We start from the raw sequence: 18,584 nt of genomic DNA on the forward strand, positions 1-18,584 counted from the left end.
AGAGATAGAGGATTGAGAGATTGAGAGATTGAGAGAGAAGGAGAGCTCGATGTGTTTGAGAGAAAAGGAGAGTGAAGAGGTTTGAGAGAAAAAACCTAGATCGAGTAGTCAAAGGAAATAAGAAGTGCGTATAAGTGTTTTGCCTAGTTATTAACGAACCGACGTCGCAATGTAGTCGCAAAACGGTCGCTGTATAAAAATTTGGGGGAAAAAAAACGCGTAAATAATTGGACAAATTTCACAAAATTATTGGTGGGAACATAAACCGCCAAAACAGGGTGGCAAAACAGTCGCAAAAACAGTAGCAACGGTTGCAAAGCAATCTCAAGACAGTTGCAAAGTGGTGGCAAAGTGTTACTCTTTTGTGACTGTATTTTAATAGTCAATTTAAAAGTTTGATTTTCACACATATTCATTGTTAAGATTGAAATTTATGACCTTAAAAATGTTTTAGGGTCTAAATTCAGTCAAATACAAGTATAAATGTATATCTAAGGATGTACATACATCTCAAAAATGAAATTTAAGATACAAAAATAACAAGAGTGGGAAAAGAGTCGCAGAAACGTTGCTAATTCAGGTGTTAGTCGCTTATTAGTCGCAACTCGGTTGCAAAGCAGTCTCAAGACAGTTGCAAAGTNGAGGAATCGGAGGCGGTGTAAGTATCCTCCGCGGTGGATGACTACTCGACGGTTGAAGTGACGGTTGGTTTGTCCTCGACAGTGGATGACTACTCGACGGTTGGTTTGTCGGGGGAAACTGTGAAGGACGGCTTTGATGTGAATGGGTTGCAGACTGTGTCGCAGAGTGTGTGCGTTCAGAAGGGTTAGACGAATGAGAAGAGGATCTGCTACCACTGAAGATTCGGACACCGTTGGCGGTTCTGCCACCGCGACCTCTGGAAGCAACCTTGGTCTTAGGAGGCATCGGATCGACGATTGAGAGAGAGAGAGAGAGAGAGAAGAAAAAGATTTAAAGAGATAGAGGATTGAGAGATTGAGAGATTGAGAGAGAAGGAGAGCTCGATGTGTTTGAGAGAAAAGGAGAGTGAAGAGGTTTGAGAGAAAAAACCTAGATCGAGTAGTCAAAGGAAATAAGAAGTGCGTATAAGTGTTTTGCCTAGTTATTAACGAACCGACGTCGCAATGTAGTCGCAAAACGGTCGCTGTATAAAATTTTGGGGGAAAAAAAACGCGTAAATAATTGGACAAATTTCACAAAATTATTGGTGGGAACATAAACCGCCAAAACAGGGTGGCAAAACAGTCGCAAAAACAGTAGCAACGGTTGCAAAGCAATCTCAAGACAGTTGCAAAGTGGTGGCAAAGTGTTACTCTTTTGTGACTGTATTTTAATAGTCAATTTAAAAGTTTGATTTTCACACATATTCATTGTTAAGATTGAAATTTATGACCTTAAAAATGTTTTAGGGTCTAAATTCAGTCAAATACAAGTATAAATGTATATCTAAGGATGTACATACATCTCAAAAATGAAATTTAAGATACAAAAATAACAAGAGTGGGAAAAGAGTCGCAGAAACGTTGCTAATTCAGGTGTTAGTCGCTTATTAGTCGCAACTCGGTTGCAAAGCAGTCTCAAGACAGTTGCAAAGTGGTGGCAAAGTGTTACTCTTTTGTGACTGTATTTTACTAGTCAATTTAAAAGTTTGATTTTCACACATTAGGAGCTTATTTGCATCCATACATCACTCATACTAGTAGTAAAGAGTATATAAAATAGGAAGAGCATGTAAAACATTGCTTTTAAAACATAAGAATTACATTTTCCTAAAGTCCTACACATTCTTCCATGGTGACATGTTTTTACAAAGATGGCTTTGGAACATATGCATGTATTCATTGTTAACATTGAAATTTATGACCTTAAAAAAGTTTTAGTTACTAAATTCAGTCAAATACAAGTATAAATGTATATCTAAGGATGTACATACATCTCAAAAATGAAATTTAATTCCCAAAAATAACAAGAGTGGGAAAAGAGTCGCACAAACGTTGCTAATTCAGGTGTTAGTCGCTTATTCGTCGCAATACGGTTGCAAAGCGAAACGTTGCTATATTGTTTAGTTACTAAACGGTCGCTAATGTGCGACTCTTTTGTGACTATATTTTACTTTAAGATACTAATTTTACTTGCAAATTTCCAGATTAATCAAGCTATTAAGTTTTACTATAATTGAAATAAGTTTATTTGATTTTAACATAGAGACAATATTTTACAAATCAGATGCACATTTAGTCTTCATATGCAAGTTCTTCATCTTCATCTTCATCTTCGGATGTTGACAAGTTACATTGAAATTCGTCTTCTCCTTCACCATCTTCTATCTCAAAATCGATTGGTTCATCTTGATGACTCTCGTCGACTAAACTCTCAATGATGATTTCTTCAACCAAAGTCGGAGTTGCCTCAATAACAGTTTGTTGCAATATAACCAAATCATCATCGTTAAACTTCCCTTGAACAACATTCCTCGGATTAACTTTGCACACTGTAAGCCACGATTTGCGAGGTCGTTTAGTGTATGGATATGACAGATAACACACTTGATCAGCTTGAGAACCTATATAAAGAAACGGAACATATTAATTAATTAGCTTGAGAACCTATATAGTAAATTAATTAAAATATTTAGTGAAAAGAAACTTAACCTAAAATAAAAGGTTCGTAATTTCGGTATTTTCTTGACGGAAGCACGTCTACGATGCCTCCATTTGTCATGCGGATACCTTTGCCAACCGTTGGGTCAAACCAGTCACAGTAGAAAAGTGTTATCTTTAGGTTAATAATGCCAGGATACTCGAGCTCGATTATGTTTTCAATGGTCCCAAAAAAATCATCCTCCATAGATGCTTCAGAATAATTTTGCCCTCGGACACATACCCCATAATTCATTGTCTTTTTCGTCTGCCCGTGTTCACGCGTGTGAAACATGTAACCTCTGGTAAAATACATGGGCCACGACTTGACTTTGTTTTCTGGACCATCAACCAATTCATGAACCCATGGAGGAAAACTTTGGATATGTTTCATTGTAGACACCTACAGAAGAAATAAATATAAATTGTCGGAAGTGAACCCATTCAATAAAATATTTTTTTTATATTAAACTATTTACATATACTTACATATTGGCAAACCCAATCGCTAAAATCTTCATCTCTTTTCGATGTGACTTCATCATCAGTGAGTTCTGGATATTCATACCGAATTTGATCGTCCAACACACTGTTTTTCCCAACATATAGAAGACAATTAATCCATAAATATATTGAAGAGAAATTGCTATAAAAATAATCTGAAACATATACCTCTCTAGGGGACGAAAGTAATCACAATTCCGCAATACATATGCATGTGCGCATTTTTGATCTTTATCAGACAGCCAAAACTCTGTAACTTGGCCACTAGGACGACCGATTTGAGTGAATATATCTGGTACGGGTACTAGATATACAGGAACCTCACCCGCATCATATCGCAATGACCTGAAAAATATTTAAAACTTTAAGTAGCCTTACATGTTAATTTAAAAGACCATTATATATTATAATGTAAGTATGAAATACCTCCTTCTACTAGCTGTAGAAATGGTTGAAGCAAAGTAGTGTTCTGAGAAGTATGATATCTCATCATTAATATATGATTGAACGATTGATCCCGCTGGATATCTTTTGTTCTTCGCCTTCCCTTTCAAGCGTTTGAAAAACCTTTCGAAGGGATACATCCACCTATACTGGACTGGACCACCAAGTTCGGCTTCGTATGGTAGATGTACAGGAAGGTGCTCCATGACATCAAAGAACGAAGGTGGGAATATTTTCTCCAAATTGCACAAAATCATCACAATATTCGCTTTCAGGACTTGGACATGACTTATCTCCAATGATCGACTGCATAAGTCACGGAAAAATGATCCAATCCCTACAATATATAAATAAAATCATTAATTAATTTGACATATATATAAAATTAAATTGCTATATATATATATATATATATATCAAATTTTTACCTGATATTGCAAGATGGACGTCACGTGGTAACAACTCTGCAAACACAAATGGAAGCAATCGTTCCATAAAGACATGGCAATCATGGCTTTTCATTCCTGAAAACTTTCCATCCTTGATGTCTGCACAACTAGCTAAATCAGCTACATACCCATCTGGAAATTTAACATCTTCTTTGACCCATTGAAGTAGGCTTTTTTTCCCTTTCGCACTCAATCTCCAAATAGGAAAAGGAGCTCTCCCACCAGCATCAACATGCAATTGACTTCGATCACAAAATCTTGCAACATCCAATCGGGACCTCACATTGTCTTTTGATCTGTCTTTCACATTCATAACAGTGTACATGAGATTATCGAGAATATTTTTCTCAATATGCATCACATCAAGATTGTGTCGTAAGTTAAGATCGGTCCAATACGGGAGCTTCCACAAGATGCTTTCTTTGTGCCAATTATGCCAACTTCCATAACCATCCACTTTATTTTCATGCCCATTTCCTCCGCAGTCAGAAGTCTTTGGCGGCTCGGCATTTCTTATACGCTCATGTAAGACCTGTTCACCCGTCAAATATTGCGGTGGATAGTCGTTCACTGCGTGTTTGCCTTTGAGAAAGTGTTTTTTATCCTTTCGCATTGGATGATTAGCAGGAAGAAATCTCCTGTGGCAATCAAACCAACATGTCTTCCTACCAGCTGGCAATTGAAATGCATTTGTATCGTCCATACAAATTGGGCAAGCTAATCTTCCGTGTGTTGTCCATCCTGACAACATGCCATATGCTGGGAAATCGCTGATAGTCCACAAAAGGACAGCTTTAAGGTTGAAATTTTGATCTAAGGACACATCATATGCCTCCACTCCATTATACCATAACTCTGTTAACTCATCGACCAATGGTTGGAGAAAAACGTCAAGACTAGCTCGTGGATGATTCGGTCCTGAATTCAAAATCGTCAGAAACAAATACTCTGTGTTCATGCACATCCCAGGAGGCAAGTTGTATGGAGTCAATATCACTGGCCATAATGAATGGTGTTTCGACATCCCAAAAGGATTGAAACCATCTGTACATAATCCAAGATAAACATTGCGCGGTTCTGCTGCAAATGAGGGATGCAATTGCTGAAAATTCTTCCACTCAGCCGCATCTGAAGGATGACACATTAATCCCTCCTTAGAGCTGTGCTCAGCGTGCCATCTCATAAAAGCTGCAGTCTTCTCAGATTGGTACATTCTCTTCAGTCTTTCCGCAATCGGTAAATACCACATCTTACTGAACGGTATTCTTGTTCTTCCTTCACTAGCCTTATACCTTGGTTTGCCGCAGAACTTGCAATGCTCCAACTTCTCATCATCTTTCCAAAAGAGCATACAGTTATCTATACATACATCATATGTACGACACGGTAATCCTAGCTTTCGCATCAAAGTCTCCGTCTCATAGTATGAACCGGTTGCCTGATTACCCTCTGGTAAATACTCCGTAAACAGTCCTGTCCATGAATCCATACAATTTTCAGACAAATTGTAGTCGACCTTATTGTTCATGAACCGAGCTGCCAACGATAACTGCGACTGCCCTTCCCGACATCCATCATACAGTGGCGTGTTTGCAGCAGCTAGCATATCATAAAACCGTTTTGCTTCTTGGGTGGGTTGTTCATGAACATGATCATTTCCACTTTCATGTTCATGATACTCGTTATATGGTACAGAACCATGAAATGCATCATTCACCATCCCAGCATATATATTCTCCCCATCAAATCCTATTGGTTCACTAGCACTAGCATAATCTGTATTATTAGCATAATGACTACTAGTTCCCTCCCCAACAACATCATAATCTTCACCATGTTCATACCATACATAATAGTTAGGCATAAACCCCCTACTTAGCAAATGATTCGAAACAGAGGCAGCTTTCAAAGACTTCGAATTGTGACATACTACACAAGGGCAGTAAAACCTACCTCTGCTATTCTGTGCATGGCTACAGGCAAAATCAATGAACTCTTCAACTCCCGCCGAATAATCCGATGAGATATGATTAGTGAACGGATCGATCCGATTGTACATCCATGCTCTTGAAGGATTGTTCCACATTATTATTTTTTTTTTCTCTCTCTTTTTTTTTTCTCTCTTTTTTTTTTCTTCCTCTAGATTTTTTTTTTCTTTCTCACGTTTTTTTTTGGTTTCTTTCTCTTTAGAGTCGATGTAAATGAAAGAAGAAGTGGTGGCATATATATAAGAGAAATTTTGCCACTGTTTTGCGACTATTATAGAAGTAGTCACAAAATTTCAGTACACCTAACACACGTTAAGCACGTTTTTCGCCGACATGGTGCGACTCTTTTGCGACCGTTTTCAATGTAGTCGCAAAAGTTGAGTACAATATCTCCCACATTCTCAACGTTTTTTGCCGACATGCAGCGACGACTTTGCTACTAAATAATACTCCAAAAAGTCGTTGCAAATAAGTCTCTATTTTGCGACTTTTTTGCGACGGCACTCACGTACCAAAATCGCAGTTGCAAATTAGTCACAAAATGCATCTTGTTTTGCGACGAAATAACATCAGTTACAAAAGAGTATGTATTCGGTCGCAAAAGTGAGACGTTTTTGTAACTATAATGTTTCGTCATAAATTTGCGACGGTTTTACTTCCGTATTGTGTATGGTCGTTAATCGGTAATAAAATAGTCGCAAAACCGTCGCAAATATTTGCGACTAAACAATCAGTCACAAATGGTAGTCGCAAATGGCATGTTTTCTTGTAGTGCGTGCCACGAATCCAAGACAGATGAGAACTGTTGCACCGGTGACTTTGAGTCAAAGCAAAAATGCAAGCCGACAGTTTACACGCAGAATTTCGAGCGCGCTTGCCCATCCGCGTCTAGCTACGCCTACGAAAATAGTAACAACACCTTCGTATGCCCTAACTCAACTGACTTCACCATCACGTTTTGCCCATCCTCCAATATTCCCGAAAACACCAGGTAAATTCCCGTAAATATCCCTCTCGCTTCCTTTTATTTTCTAGTATTTTGCTGGAGTTGATTTCGTCAAATATCACATAATTCCAATTTTCGATTTTAGAGCTTACCTTACTTAACTCATAGGAATTGGATCAAATCTCTAATAATCAATCATATATACTTAGAACAAAAGTTACATGTAGTAACCAAGATCTAAGCCCAGCCAATACTAATTTCATATCTACGATTTCCAACATCTGCAAGTCTGGAACCAATGAATGCATAATTACAAATTTCTTTTTAAACACACGGAGTATGCTGAAAGCTAATATATGTCATTATTTCATTTGCTTGGAGAAGCAACAACAGAAGCTCCATGGCTCCATTAACAGGACCAAACCGTAAGTTTTTTTTTTTTTCATCCTACAAAAATGGTATGCGGATTATATATACTTTTTTCTATTTTTTTTTTTTTTATTGTCTGGATTTATTATTGATTGCAGATTATTGAGAACTATTACATATGATTCTACCATGGACAATTCCTTCTGACCCTAATAGATTCACTACAGAAGTTAAAACCTAATATGACCCTATTTTGTTAATCAGATTATTTCTTTGATACATTTGCAGATAATTCTCTACAGAAGTTAAAACCTACTCTTGGAACGACTTTCACTGCAACCACATCTCTCTTGCTCATTCATATCTTGAAAATTTTTTAATTAGAAATTATGTACAAATTCTTCGATGGTATTTACTTGTTCTTTCGCAGAAAGTTGTGTCTTGTCACCGAGTGAGTTACAAAAAAAGAATAACATAATTTATAATAACCACATATATTCGTGATTTTTTACTTATTTTTTATAAACTAACATCGTGAATCCATGATCATGACTCAAAATTAGAAGAAAAGATGACCTTATTTAAAAAGAAGAAAAAAAAAAGTAAGAGCCACATTAGTAACTAAAATGCTATTGTTTTCAAAGAAATGTAATAAAGAACACTAAAGATGATGGCGCAGGGACTCGTCTATCCGATAATCTGGGGAGCAGTCAGAATAGCAAAGTTAGATTCATCCATCAATGAACAGATTATATGAAGGGATTATATTAGTTCTAGCTTATAGGACAAACTTATTTCATTAATTGATAATATTTGAACCTAGGTTTCATCACTTTGGGACCGTGCTACCAGAGTCCGAGTTTTGCCGTTGTATTTCTAAAAGGTTTATTTCCAAAACCAATGACACTCTAGATTAATTAGCCCACTGCAATGATCATGATCATCTGATCCCTCTGTATTTCCCTCTATGGTTCGTTCGGTTTTGGTGATAGGAGGAGACTTAAGAGTTTCTTGGTTCAACGGTTAAAACATATGGTCACGAATGATGAATAAATTTCAACGTTTTCAATTACCCCAAAACCGTTGAATTTTGTCGCGGGCCCCGTTTCACGCCGTATATGTCTAACATGGAAGGTTTAAGGACCACTGCTTATCAGCTTTACGAATTCAACATTTAGAGATTTTCAGAGAAACTTCAATTTCTTTTTAAATAAGTAAGATCTCGAATAAACGCCTAAAACACTGAGACAAAGAATTAGCAATAATTTTTTAAAAAATAAGACTATGTGACGAACGCTTGATATTGTATTAATTCGAATGATTTGCTGCATTATCAACGTCTTCTTTACTAAGAAATGAGACTACTTGCATATATTTTAAGGCCTTTCTTAAGGGTTTTGTTACGTGATTTCGTTTTTTTTTTAAAGGGTAAGAAACTGATTATCAAAAAAGCTATGTATTTTGGCTATAGATGAGTGTTAATGGTGCCTGCCTCGACCCCAGCCTACTGGCCTACTACAACTTGTCTACGTTATTATTTGAAAGGATTTAAACATAATACTAATACTGTATGAACAGAAGAAAAAAAATGGCTTTATGGCTTTCGATTTCCATATCTAGTTTTGTGACAATCAGAAAGTTTCCGAGAAACAGCACTTGCTGTTTAAATTGGTAAGAAACGAACAGATGTTTAAACACTAAAACAAAACTATAATCTCTTAAGGCAAAATGAAGCAGAGGAGTTTCTTATCAATCCTCTGTTTTGTTCTTCTAACCTTTGGTGTTACCTCTGTTTCAGCACAAACATGCATACAGAACCGTAAGAATTTCATACCCAACGGTACATACGATTCAAATCGCCGGCTCATCCTCTCTTCTCTTCCTTCCGATGCCGCGTCTCAAGATGGTTTCTACTACGGTTCCATTGGAGAAGAGCCGAATCGAGTCTACGCATTAGGGATGTGCATCCCAAGATCAACTCCAAGTGACTGTTCTGATTGTCTAAAGGGCGCGGCAGGCTGGTTGATACAGGATTGCGTCAACCAGACAGACGCATACTACTGGGCACTTGATCCAACGCTGTGCCTTGTTCGTTACTCCAACGTTACTTTCTCCGGATCAGCAGCTTATTGGGAAATTGAGTCACAATATTTGGTCTTGAACACTGCAACCATCGCCTCCGATCTGACAGAGTTCAAGAAAATATGGGAGGGATTGACACTTCGTATGATTGCTGCAGCCTCCGCAGCAAGAAGCACACCATCGTCCAGTGATAAATTATTACAAAGTTGATTATGCAAACTTGACAAAGTTCCAGAATATATACGTGTTGATGCAATGCACGCCAGATATATCCCCGAGTGATTGTGACAACTGTCTCCGACAAGGCGTACGTGAGTACCAGTCATGCTGTGGTAATAATACAGGAGGCTACGTTATGCGGCCAATCTGTTTTTTCCGGTGGCAGATTTTTACATTCTCTAAGGCTTTTGGTAACATTACCTTGGCTCCTCCTCCTCTTTCACCTCCTCCACTGCAACATCCTGTGGTCGCGTCACAACCACCTTCTGCAGACGATCGGGCCAATCCCAAGACTACAGACAATAGTAAGTCCTTGCAAATTTATGACTGAGAGTTCTGATACAAGATTCTGTCCAAAGGTTCAAAGATTATAATGTTATATGTCTTTAATTCTCCAGGCAGCGGAAATATGTCAATGAAAACTATTGTAGCAATTGTTGTGGTTGGTGTAGTCATCCTTAGCATTATCTTGGGACTTATTGCTCGCCCGTTTGCTCGGAAGGGAAAATCATATCAAGAAGTTGAACTTAATCAAAGTGAGTGTTGTTCATTTTTTTTAATTTCGCCTCTTATCTTTTAGCAAATATATAGTCTATGGAATCTCATTAAGACCATTTCTTACAACTGTAGCTGGTATTACATCTGCACGCTCCCTGCAATACAAATTTAGCACGATTGAAGCTGCAACAAATAATTTTTCAGAGAGCAAAAAACTTGGTCAAGGTGGATTTGGAGATGTTTTCAAGGTATCATTTCTTTAGCTACTTGTTTCTTTGCTTCCCTTGCCTATTACTTGGAGTCAAAGCAAGCTAGTTATATCATCTTATGGATGTTATTTGTAGGGTACGTTGCCTGATGGAAAAGAAATTGCAGTCAAGAGGTTGTCAAGAAAATCAGTACAAAGTAAGAAAGAGTTCAAGAATGAGGTTGTTCTTGTAGCGAAACTTCAGCATAGAAATCTTGTTAAGCTTCTCGGTTTTTCCGTCAAAGGAGAAGAAAGAGTCATAGTCTACGAGTTTTTTGCCTAACAGAAGTCTGGACTACATCCTCTTTGGTAAGAAAATAAACAAATGATTGGGTTATATATTCTCCTAAACCCTAGTTCTTGATCTCATTGTATAATGGGTCTATATGAGATGTGCAGACCCTAAAAAGCCAGGGGAGTAAGACTGGGAAAAGCGGTACAATATCATTGGAGGGATTGCTAGAGGGATTCTATATCTTCATCAATTCACAACCCACAATCATACATTGTGACCTCAAAGCGGCTAATATCCTCTTGGACGCTCATATGAACCCGAAAGTTGCAGATTTTGGGACAGCAAGGATCTTTGGGATGGACCAAAGTGTAGCTAACACAGAAAATCCTGCTGGAACTCCGTAAAATACTATTATCACCCTTATAGCTTATGAAACTTAAGTTTCAAGATTCTATTCTTGACCAAATGTACAATTAATCATGCAGGGGTTACATGCCCCAGGAATTACTACAAGAAAACATGGATTTGCCTACTGCAATTTGCGACTTAAAACTCAGTCGCTAAATTTAACGACTGAATTACGATTGTTTTGCTACTTAATAGCTACAAAAACAAAACAGTCGCAAAATAGACGCTAATTGGATACTAATTTATAATGTCTCATTTTAGTCGCCAATTTGCGACTAATTTGGAGACCGGTTTTGCAGTCGCCAAAAGTTGCGACTACGCAGCTACTATTTAGCGACCGATTTATTTAATTTGGGCCTTAAATCAAATTTGGTCCGTAAGAAAACGGCCCAAACCCAACTCGATCTCATATTTATCCTGCGAAAACCCTAATCCCTCATTTCTCTTCTTCCCCGAGAAAACCCTAGATCTCAATTGATCTCAATCGAGAACCCTAAATCTTCATACCGTTCTTGTTTCTCTTTTGTTGTTGATGGCCGGAGCAAAGAAAAGAGGAGGAGGAAGAAGAAACCCCTCAAATCGAACCGCTGGAACCTCACAACCGGTGAATCAAAGACCCGCGACTCNAAGACTGGGAAAAGCGGTACAATATCATTGGAGGGATTGCTAGAGGGATTCTATATCTTCATCAATTCACAACCCACAATCATACATTGTGACCTCAAAGCGGCTAATATCCTCTTGGACGCTCATATGAACCCGAAAGTTGCAGATTTTGGGACAGCAAGGATCTTTGGGATGGACCAAAGTGTAGCTAACACAGAAAATCCTGCTGGAACTCCGTAAAATACTATTATCACCCTTATAGCTTATGAAACTTAAGTTTCAAGATTCTATTCTTGACCAAATGTACAATTAATCATGCAGGGGTTACATGCCCCAGGAATTACTACAAGAAAACATGGATTTGCCTACTGCAATTTGCGACTTAAAACTCAGTCGCTAAATTTAACGACTGAATTACGATTGTTTTGCTACTTAATAGCTACAAAAACAAAACAGTCGCAAAATAGACGCTAATTGGATACTAATTTATAATGTCTCATTTTAGTCGCCAATTTGCGACTAATTTGGAGACCGGTTTTGCAGTCGCCAAAAGTTGCGACTATGCAGCTACTATTTAGCGACCGATTTATTTAATTTGGGCCTTAAATCAAATTTGGTCCATAAGAAAACGGCCCAAACCCAACTCGATCTCATATTTATCCTGCGAAAACCCTAATCCCTCATTTCTCTTCTTCTCCGAGAAAACCCTAGATCTCAATTGATCTCAAACGAGAACCCTAAATCTTCATACCGTTCTTGTTTCTCTTTTGTTGTTGATGGCCGGAGCAAAGAAAAGAGGAGGAGGAAGAAGAAACCCCTCAAATCGAACCGCTGGAACCTCACAACCGGCGAATCAAAGACCCGCGACTCTTCCCAGCCAATATGCCTTCACGCTGGCGAATCAGCGAGACCCAGAGACTGATTCTCAGGGAACTCCTGGTCCCAATCCCCCAGCCTCCAGCGAGACTGATGCCTCATTACGGAGACTATCCACCTCCGACAAACCTTTTCTAGAACTCGAGGAGTTTTCCAGGAGCATCCCCTTATGGCGAAGCTCCAATCAGGCGTCCTTTTCCTCAGCCTCTCGCCTCTACGACGGATCCACCAGAATTCTCGAGTCCACTTCGACAGTCTCCTCAAGTCTCGACTCTACCTCTACAGTCTCCGCTACCTCGACAGGCTCCTCACATCTCAAATCATCGTCCACCGTCTTCTCAACCTCAAGCTGGCTCTGGATCGCACCAAAGTTCTCAAGCGCAGAACTCGCATCAGGAAGAAGAAGACCAAGCTGATTCTGAGGATGACGGTGCAAGGGAATCACAACTCCCAGCTGATGTACTCGCTTCTTTACATGCCATGCTCATCCAGCCAAGCCGTGAGTTGTACACCACTGTCCTCTCTCCCACATTAGAGCGTGGAACTACTTGGTAAGGATTGTTTGTGTAGATTAGATTGATTAGAGTGATTAGAATTGAAAGGATTGTTTTATTGTTTTAGTAGGTTTGTTTCATTGGATTAGAAGGTTTGTTTAGAAGGTTTGTTGTTGATTATATTAGTAGGTTTGTTGTTGAGTAGATTAGTAGGTTTGTTGTTGTTGTCGATTTGTTGTTGAGTAGATTAGTAGGTTTGTTGTTGATTATAATTTAACTTTCGATTTGTTTGTGTTATAAGGTTTGGTAAGGACAAGGGAGTGATTACCCGAAAGATTACAAAAGTGTTTACAAACAAGTTTGATGGGCCATATTACAGTTGGGGTTGTGTTCCTACTGCAAGAAGAGAAAACTACTTCTTGGAATTCGCGGTAAACTTCTACTCCTTTCAATTTGATTTCTGTATTTATAGTTTGTTTTTTTGGATTGTTTGTATCACTAACACTAGTCATCTTTTGTAGAAAACACACACCTGGGATCCCTCACTAACCGGTGTCGTTCAAGAAAAGTTTTATACCATTTGTCAAAACCGTATGAAAGACATGGTTTCCAAGGCAGCAGCTCAGCGAGATGAAGCAAAACCGAGTTGGATTGAGAAAACTCTTTGGAAAGAAATGTGTGACTATTGGAACACAGAAGAAGCCATGGCAAAGAGTGCAACCACTTCAGCAGCTCGAATGTCTGACCGTAATGGTCTTGGCCCTCACAAGCATGTATCAGGGCCGAAGTCTTACTTGCAAATCAAACAAGAGATGGTGAGTTAATAAGTTTTCATTGTTTAATAAGTTACATCAGATGGTTCATTATCTAACCTTTTCATTGTCTAACTTTTCAGGAAGTGGAATTGGGAAGACCGCCAACTATTCCTGAAGTTTTCATTAGGACTCATACCAAAAAAGATGGGACTTTTGTGGATAAGAAGGCGCAAGCAGTTCATGAGGCATATAAGCAAAAAAGGGAAGCTAAGTTGGCTGCTCTAGACAATGACGACCAAGCTGATGGTACATCACGTCGATCGGAGCTATCTCACGAGGAGGATGATGAGCTCTTTCTTCAGGTAATGTTACTTCTTTCTAATATGCATCATTAACTTTCATTGGTAAGTAATGATGTTAACTTTTTCTCTGTTTTGTTATGCAGTCTACTTTCATAAACGATAGAGGAGCATACTTTGGGGTTGGAAGCCTAGGGAGTTTCATCAAGGGCAAGCGGAAGTTCCCTGAAATGTCTTCTACTTTCACAAGCCTGCAACAACAGCTTGAAGAAGCTAACCGCAAAATAGAGCAACAAGCAGCTCTACAAGCAGAGCGTGACGCAGAGGCTTCACGGGTTGCAGCTGAGGCTCTACGGGTTGCATCTGAGCAACAAGCAGAGATCTCACGCTTGGTGAGCTACCTCAAGACTAACCCAAACTATGTCGCCTTCCTCGAGTCTCAAAGCAATGACCCAAACCTCTTTGATGTTTAAGTTAGGTTCCTTCACTATCCCTCCTTTATGAAAACTTTTGTAATCTTGTGACTTTTGTAATCATTGTGACTTGTACTCTTGTTATGTTTGGATGTAAAATTAAACTTATGTGGTTGTTTAATTTAATGTTTGTTATGTTTTAGCTATAGTTTTCATAATCAGTTTTGTTATTACAAAATCCAATAATTCGTTTTTAATAGAATTTTTTAAAAAGCATGATAATTAAACAGTCGTAAAACAGTCACCAAAACGTACACAAAACAGTAACCAAAACAGTCGCAAATGAGTAACTAGATCAGTCGCTAAAGAGTTGCAAATTCAGTCGCAAATTTAGCGACTGTTTGGCGAGGGAAGAACGACCACAATTATCAGTCGCCAATTAGTAGCTTCGTGTCGACTATTTGGCGACTGATTATTTTAGCGACGCACTGTTTTGCGACTACGTAAGTCAGTCGCCAATCAGTCGTAACTAAGAAGTTTGCGACTGTTTAGTGACTATTTTTGTAGTCGGCAAATTCATGTTTTCTTGTAGTGAATATAGGGACGAAGGACAATTCTCAATGAAATCTGATGTGTATAGATACGGAGTCTTAGTTCTTGAGATTATATGTGGCAAGAGGAACACAAGCTTCTCATCTCCGGTTCATAATTTCGTCACATATGTGAGTACCTAAAAAGAGCAGTATAAATCTTATGATCCTATCTAACTATGGTTGTTATAACGGATTCATCTCTGAGCTGTGTTATAGGTCTGGAGGTTATGGAGAAGCGGGTTACCACTAAACCTTGTGGACCAAGCAATTGCAGAGAATTATAAGAGTGAAGAAGTAACAAGATGCGTCCACATTGCCCACCTCTGTGTTCAAGATGATCCAACAGATCGTCCCGACTTTTCGATAATCATGTCAATGCTCACTAGCAATTCCCTCATCTTACCTGTTCCTAAGCGACCTCCATCCCTCATTCCAGAAAGGCCCAACCAATCTACGAGGAGGTCCAATTCCCAAACCATGATTGATGATACTTGATCCTCGTTGAAGATGATGTTCCATTGGACTTGTTTGATGTTAAATAACCATATTTTTCTGTTATTTCAGTATAAACTGTAATGAAACTATTCAAAAGTTATGTATGTGTTAGTTGTGACTTTTGAGATACTCATCAAAAATTACGTACACTTTTAGCATTTTTTAGTTTCTACGTTCTTTAAGTAGCGCTCTTTGTTACAAAATCCTTGATCTGCATTTTTATCAATTTACTTCTTTAACCGGTCATCGCTAATTCAAGTTATACGGAAAGGTCTGTTAATTTTTTTCCTCAGTTCTTGTCAATGAGGTACTCTTGTTTATACAGCTCAACTCCCATTTCTTCTCTTCACTAATTACATGCCAACAAAGAAAATTCAGTTTTGACTAGGTGGGTGCCCGCCCTACGCGCGGGTTGCTGTTTTCGTTTGTGTTGTTTCTATTTTTTTGTTTCGTATTTTTGTATTTTAACATCTGTTGATGGAATCTTTTGTGTAGATCTTTAAATTATGTTTGTTTAGTAGGAATTGCCTCAACGAATATTTCATAAATTGCAATTGATGTTTGACGAGTAGTAGGATACCAATTTCTTCTTCTCGACAACTGCAAGAACAACAATAGCAAACACCTTCTTTCCAGCCACAACAGTTCCACCTGCAGCAGTTGGAACAACAACTACGACTACTAAATCAACAACTTGTACTACAACTGAATTTGATTTAAATGGGACATAAGTTATGGAATAGTAATTAGTCAAATCAGTTAATTTTATTGTGAATTTGGTTCATAATATTCCGTATAAAACTTTAGAAGTAACTAATATGACAATTGTGAAAATACTATTTTACATTTCTAAAATCATTTATTTATTTCTCTTTCCATAAGTTTTATAATTTGGTAAAGTGAAACTGTAATTATATAACTTAATCTAACCACATTTATTTTAAGAATTCTAGTTTGGCTGCTAAAAAACCCATAATTTTTTTCCCAAGTGAAAAAGTATTTAAATGTAAGTTAATAAAACACTATGTTATAAAATTTGTTGAATTATCTATATTTACATTTACGAAGTACATTTTGTTTTCTGACCTTTGAATTATACTTATTTACAAAGTTAATTCCTTAAAAATTGCACAAAAGACAAAAACAATTTCCTAAACTATCTCTACCAATTTTTGGTTAAAATTTCCTCAAACAATTTATATATTAAAAAATTTCTCACACTTAATAACATATTTAAAAAATATATATACAATATATTTATAATTTCCTTTAAAACTCTTAATTTGATAATAACCATACTGCTTAGTAGGAAGAATTTAAGTTTTTTTATTGGGTTATTAACTTCAATTTAAAAATGTAATTATTTTCTTATTGCGGGTTAAATCTAATTAAATGAATTATCTATAATATAATTTAATCTGTGGTATACCATTTTATGAGTTTTACGGATCTAATTATTTCACGGGTTATAACTAAAAATCTCCTAATTTATGGGATAAATTTAAAACTCACTTTATTGTTATAGATTGAATATAAGTATTTATTTTGAATTAGGTACTGTTGTGCGTCCAGTGGCTCGATCCAGATGGCTCGAGTGAGGTTGAGTAATGTGTGGTGAGGCTGGCTCAAGCGAGGTCGACTGGGTGGAGTGGAGGGGTGTTGGCTCGACCCAGAGTGGTGTTGGCTCGATCCAGAGTGGTGTTGGCTCGAGCTGGGTCTATACGCATCCACTAAAACGATGGTAACTCTTGCCCCACACCACCGATTGGCTTGAAATAAACGGTGTTGGAAAGATGACTCAGTTCCCTACAACTTTGATGAAGACGTCGAAAGCTAAATCCCACACGAGTGGAACGGCTCGAACAGGTGGCTCGATCGAGCGGATGAGACTGGCTCGAGAGAGGGGCTCGATCGGGGTTGTGAGATTGGCTCGAGAGAGGGTTCCAGGAGTGTTGTGAGATTGGCTCGAGAGACGGTTCCGGAAGTGTTGTGAGATTGGCTCGAGAGAGGGGCTCGATCGAGGTTGTGAGATTGGCTTGATAGAGGGAGTTTCGAACGTCGGCTGTCGAGCGGCTTGAGTGAGGGAGTTCGGAATGCGGCTCGACCGTGGATGTTGGAGCATGGCTCGAGCGTGTATGTTGGAGCGTGGCTCGAGCGTTGATGTTGGAGCGTGGCTCGAGCGTTGATGTTGGAGCATGGCTCGAGCGTTGAGGACATCCATTCCAGGCATGATGGATCGAGTGGGATACTGGTGCTTCTTCCTGGGAGTGCGTCCAAGTCGCATGTCGGTCGAGTCACATGACGTCCATTCCGAGCATGCTTGTTTGGGCCGCATGTCTCAATCTCCATTCGGTTCCAACAGTCTGGATATCTCCTAAACACCTGAAATAACTCCATTATGCAAGATGTATGCAGGACCAATGCAAAGACTACCTAGATATACATATTCTGCAAAATAGACTAAAAACAATGCAAAATAATGAGTTAAGAGAACAAAATGAATAACAAATGCATGATGAAAGAGTGTAAAATATATACATATCACCTGGTAACAACTTAACCTTGATGACTCACTACCTTGATTACCGCCTCAGCAACTTCGAGTATTTCTGAAGCTTCTAGATTTTCCACCTCATCAACACTTGTCAGCCTTTTTGGGCCTTGTTCCTTGTCTTGTATTGGTAAAAGATCGGAGCATGATGGGCCTCATATGTATCACCTAATCAAATAGCTGCTTATATTTGGTATATTTGGTCATCTGATCCAAGGCTTTGTTTTGTGCGCCTTTATTCAAAACATGTTGAATAAAATAGTTAATATCAAGGTCCTTGTTTTTAGTTCTATGAGGCATGGTGAAGGAACTTTATTCTTTAATCTACACATGCAATCCTATCAATCACTCCTTTTAACATTCATTAACAGAGAACCGTGAATCAAGCTATGCAATGTCGTCAAACTCATTTGGTTAAGGTAAAAGGTTAGAGACAAATGTGGTATCCTTCTC

The 18,584-nt window shown here is 38.3% G+C and overlaps 1 protein-coding gene and 1 pseudogene across 1 annotated transcript; one reads left to right on the plus strand and one right to left on the minus strand.

Moving 5' to 3' along the window:
• Positions 2,256-6,143, minus strand: LOC109127920. Its single transcript, XM_019233518.1, has 6 exons — positions 4,037-6,143; positions 3,591-3,945; positions 3,333-3,509; positions 3,150-3,249; positions 2,751-3,063; positions 2,256-2,584 (listed from the first exon to the last, which is right to left on the minus strand). The coding sequence occupies exons 1-6, from the start codon at positions 6,141-6,143 to the stop codon at positions 2,256-2,258; spliced, it is 3,381 nt and encodes a 1,126-aa protein (XP_019089063.1).
• LOC109128063 lies at positions 9,075-11,045 on the plus strand (annotated as a pseudogene).

This window comes from Camelina sativa, chromosome 12, assembly GCF_000633955.1.
Source record: "Camelina sativa cultivar DH55 chromosome 12, Cs, whole genome shotgun sequence".
NCBI lineage: Eukaryota > Viridiplantae > Streptophyta > Magnoliopsida > Brassicales > Brassicaceae > Camelina > Camelina sativa.

Coding starts and splice junctions, on each gene's coding strand:
- LOC109127920 (XM_019233518.1), bottom strand. CDS start 6,143: ATGTGGAACAATCCTTCAAGAGCATGGATGTACAATCGGATCGATCCG. Junction 3,946..4,036: donor CGTCCATCTTGCAATATCAG/GTAAAAATTTGA, acceptor TATATATTGTAG/GGATTGGATCATTTTTCCGT. Junction 3,250..3,332: donor TACTTTCGTCCCCTAGAGAG/GTATATGTTTCA, acceptor TGGGAAAAACAG/TGTGTTGGACGATCAAATTC.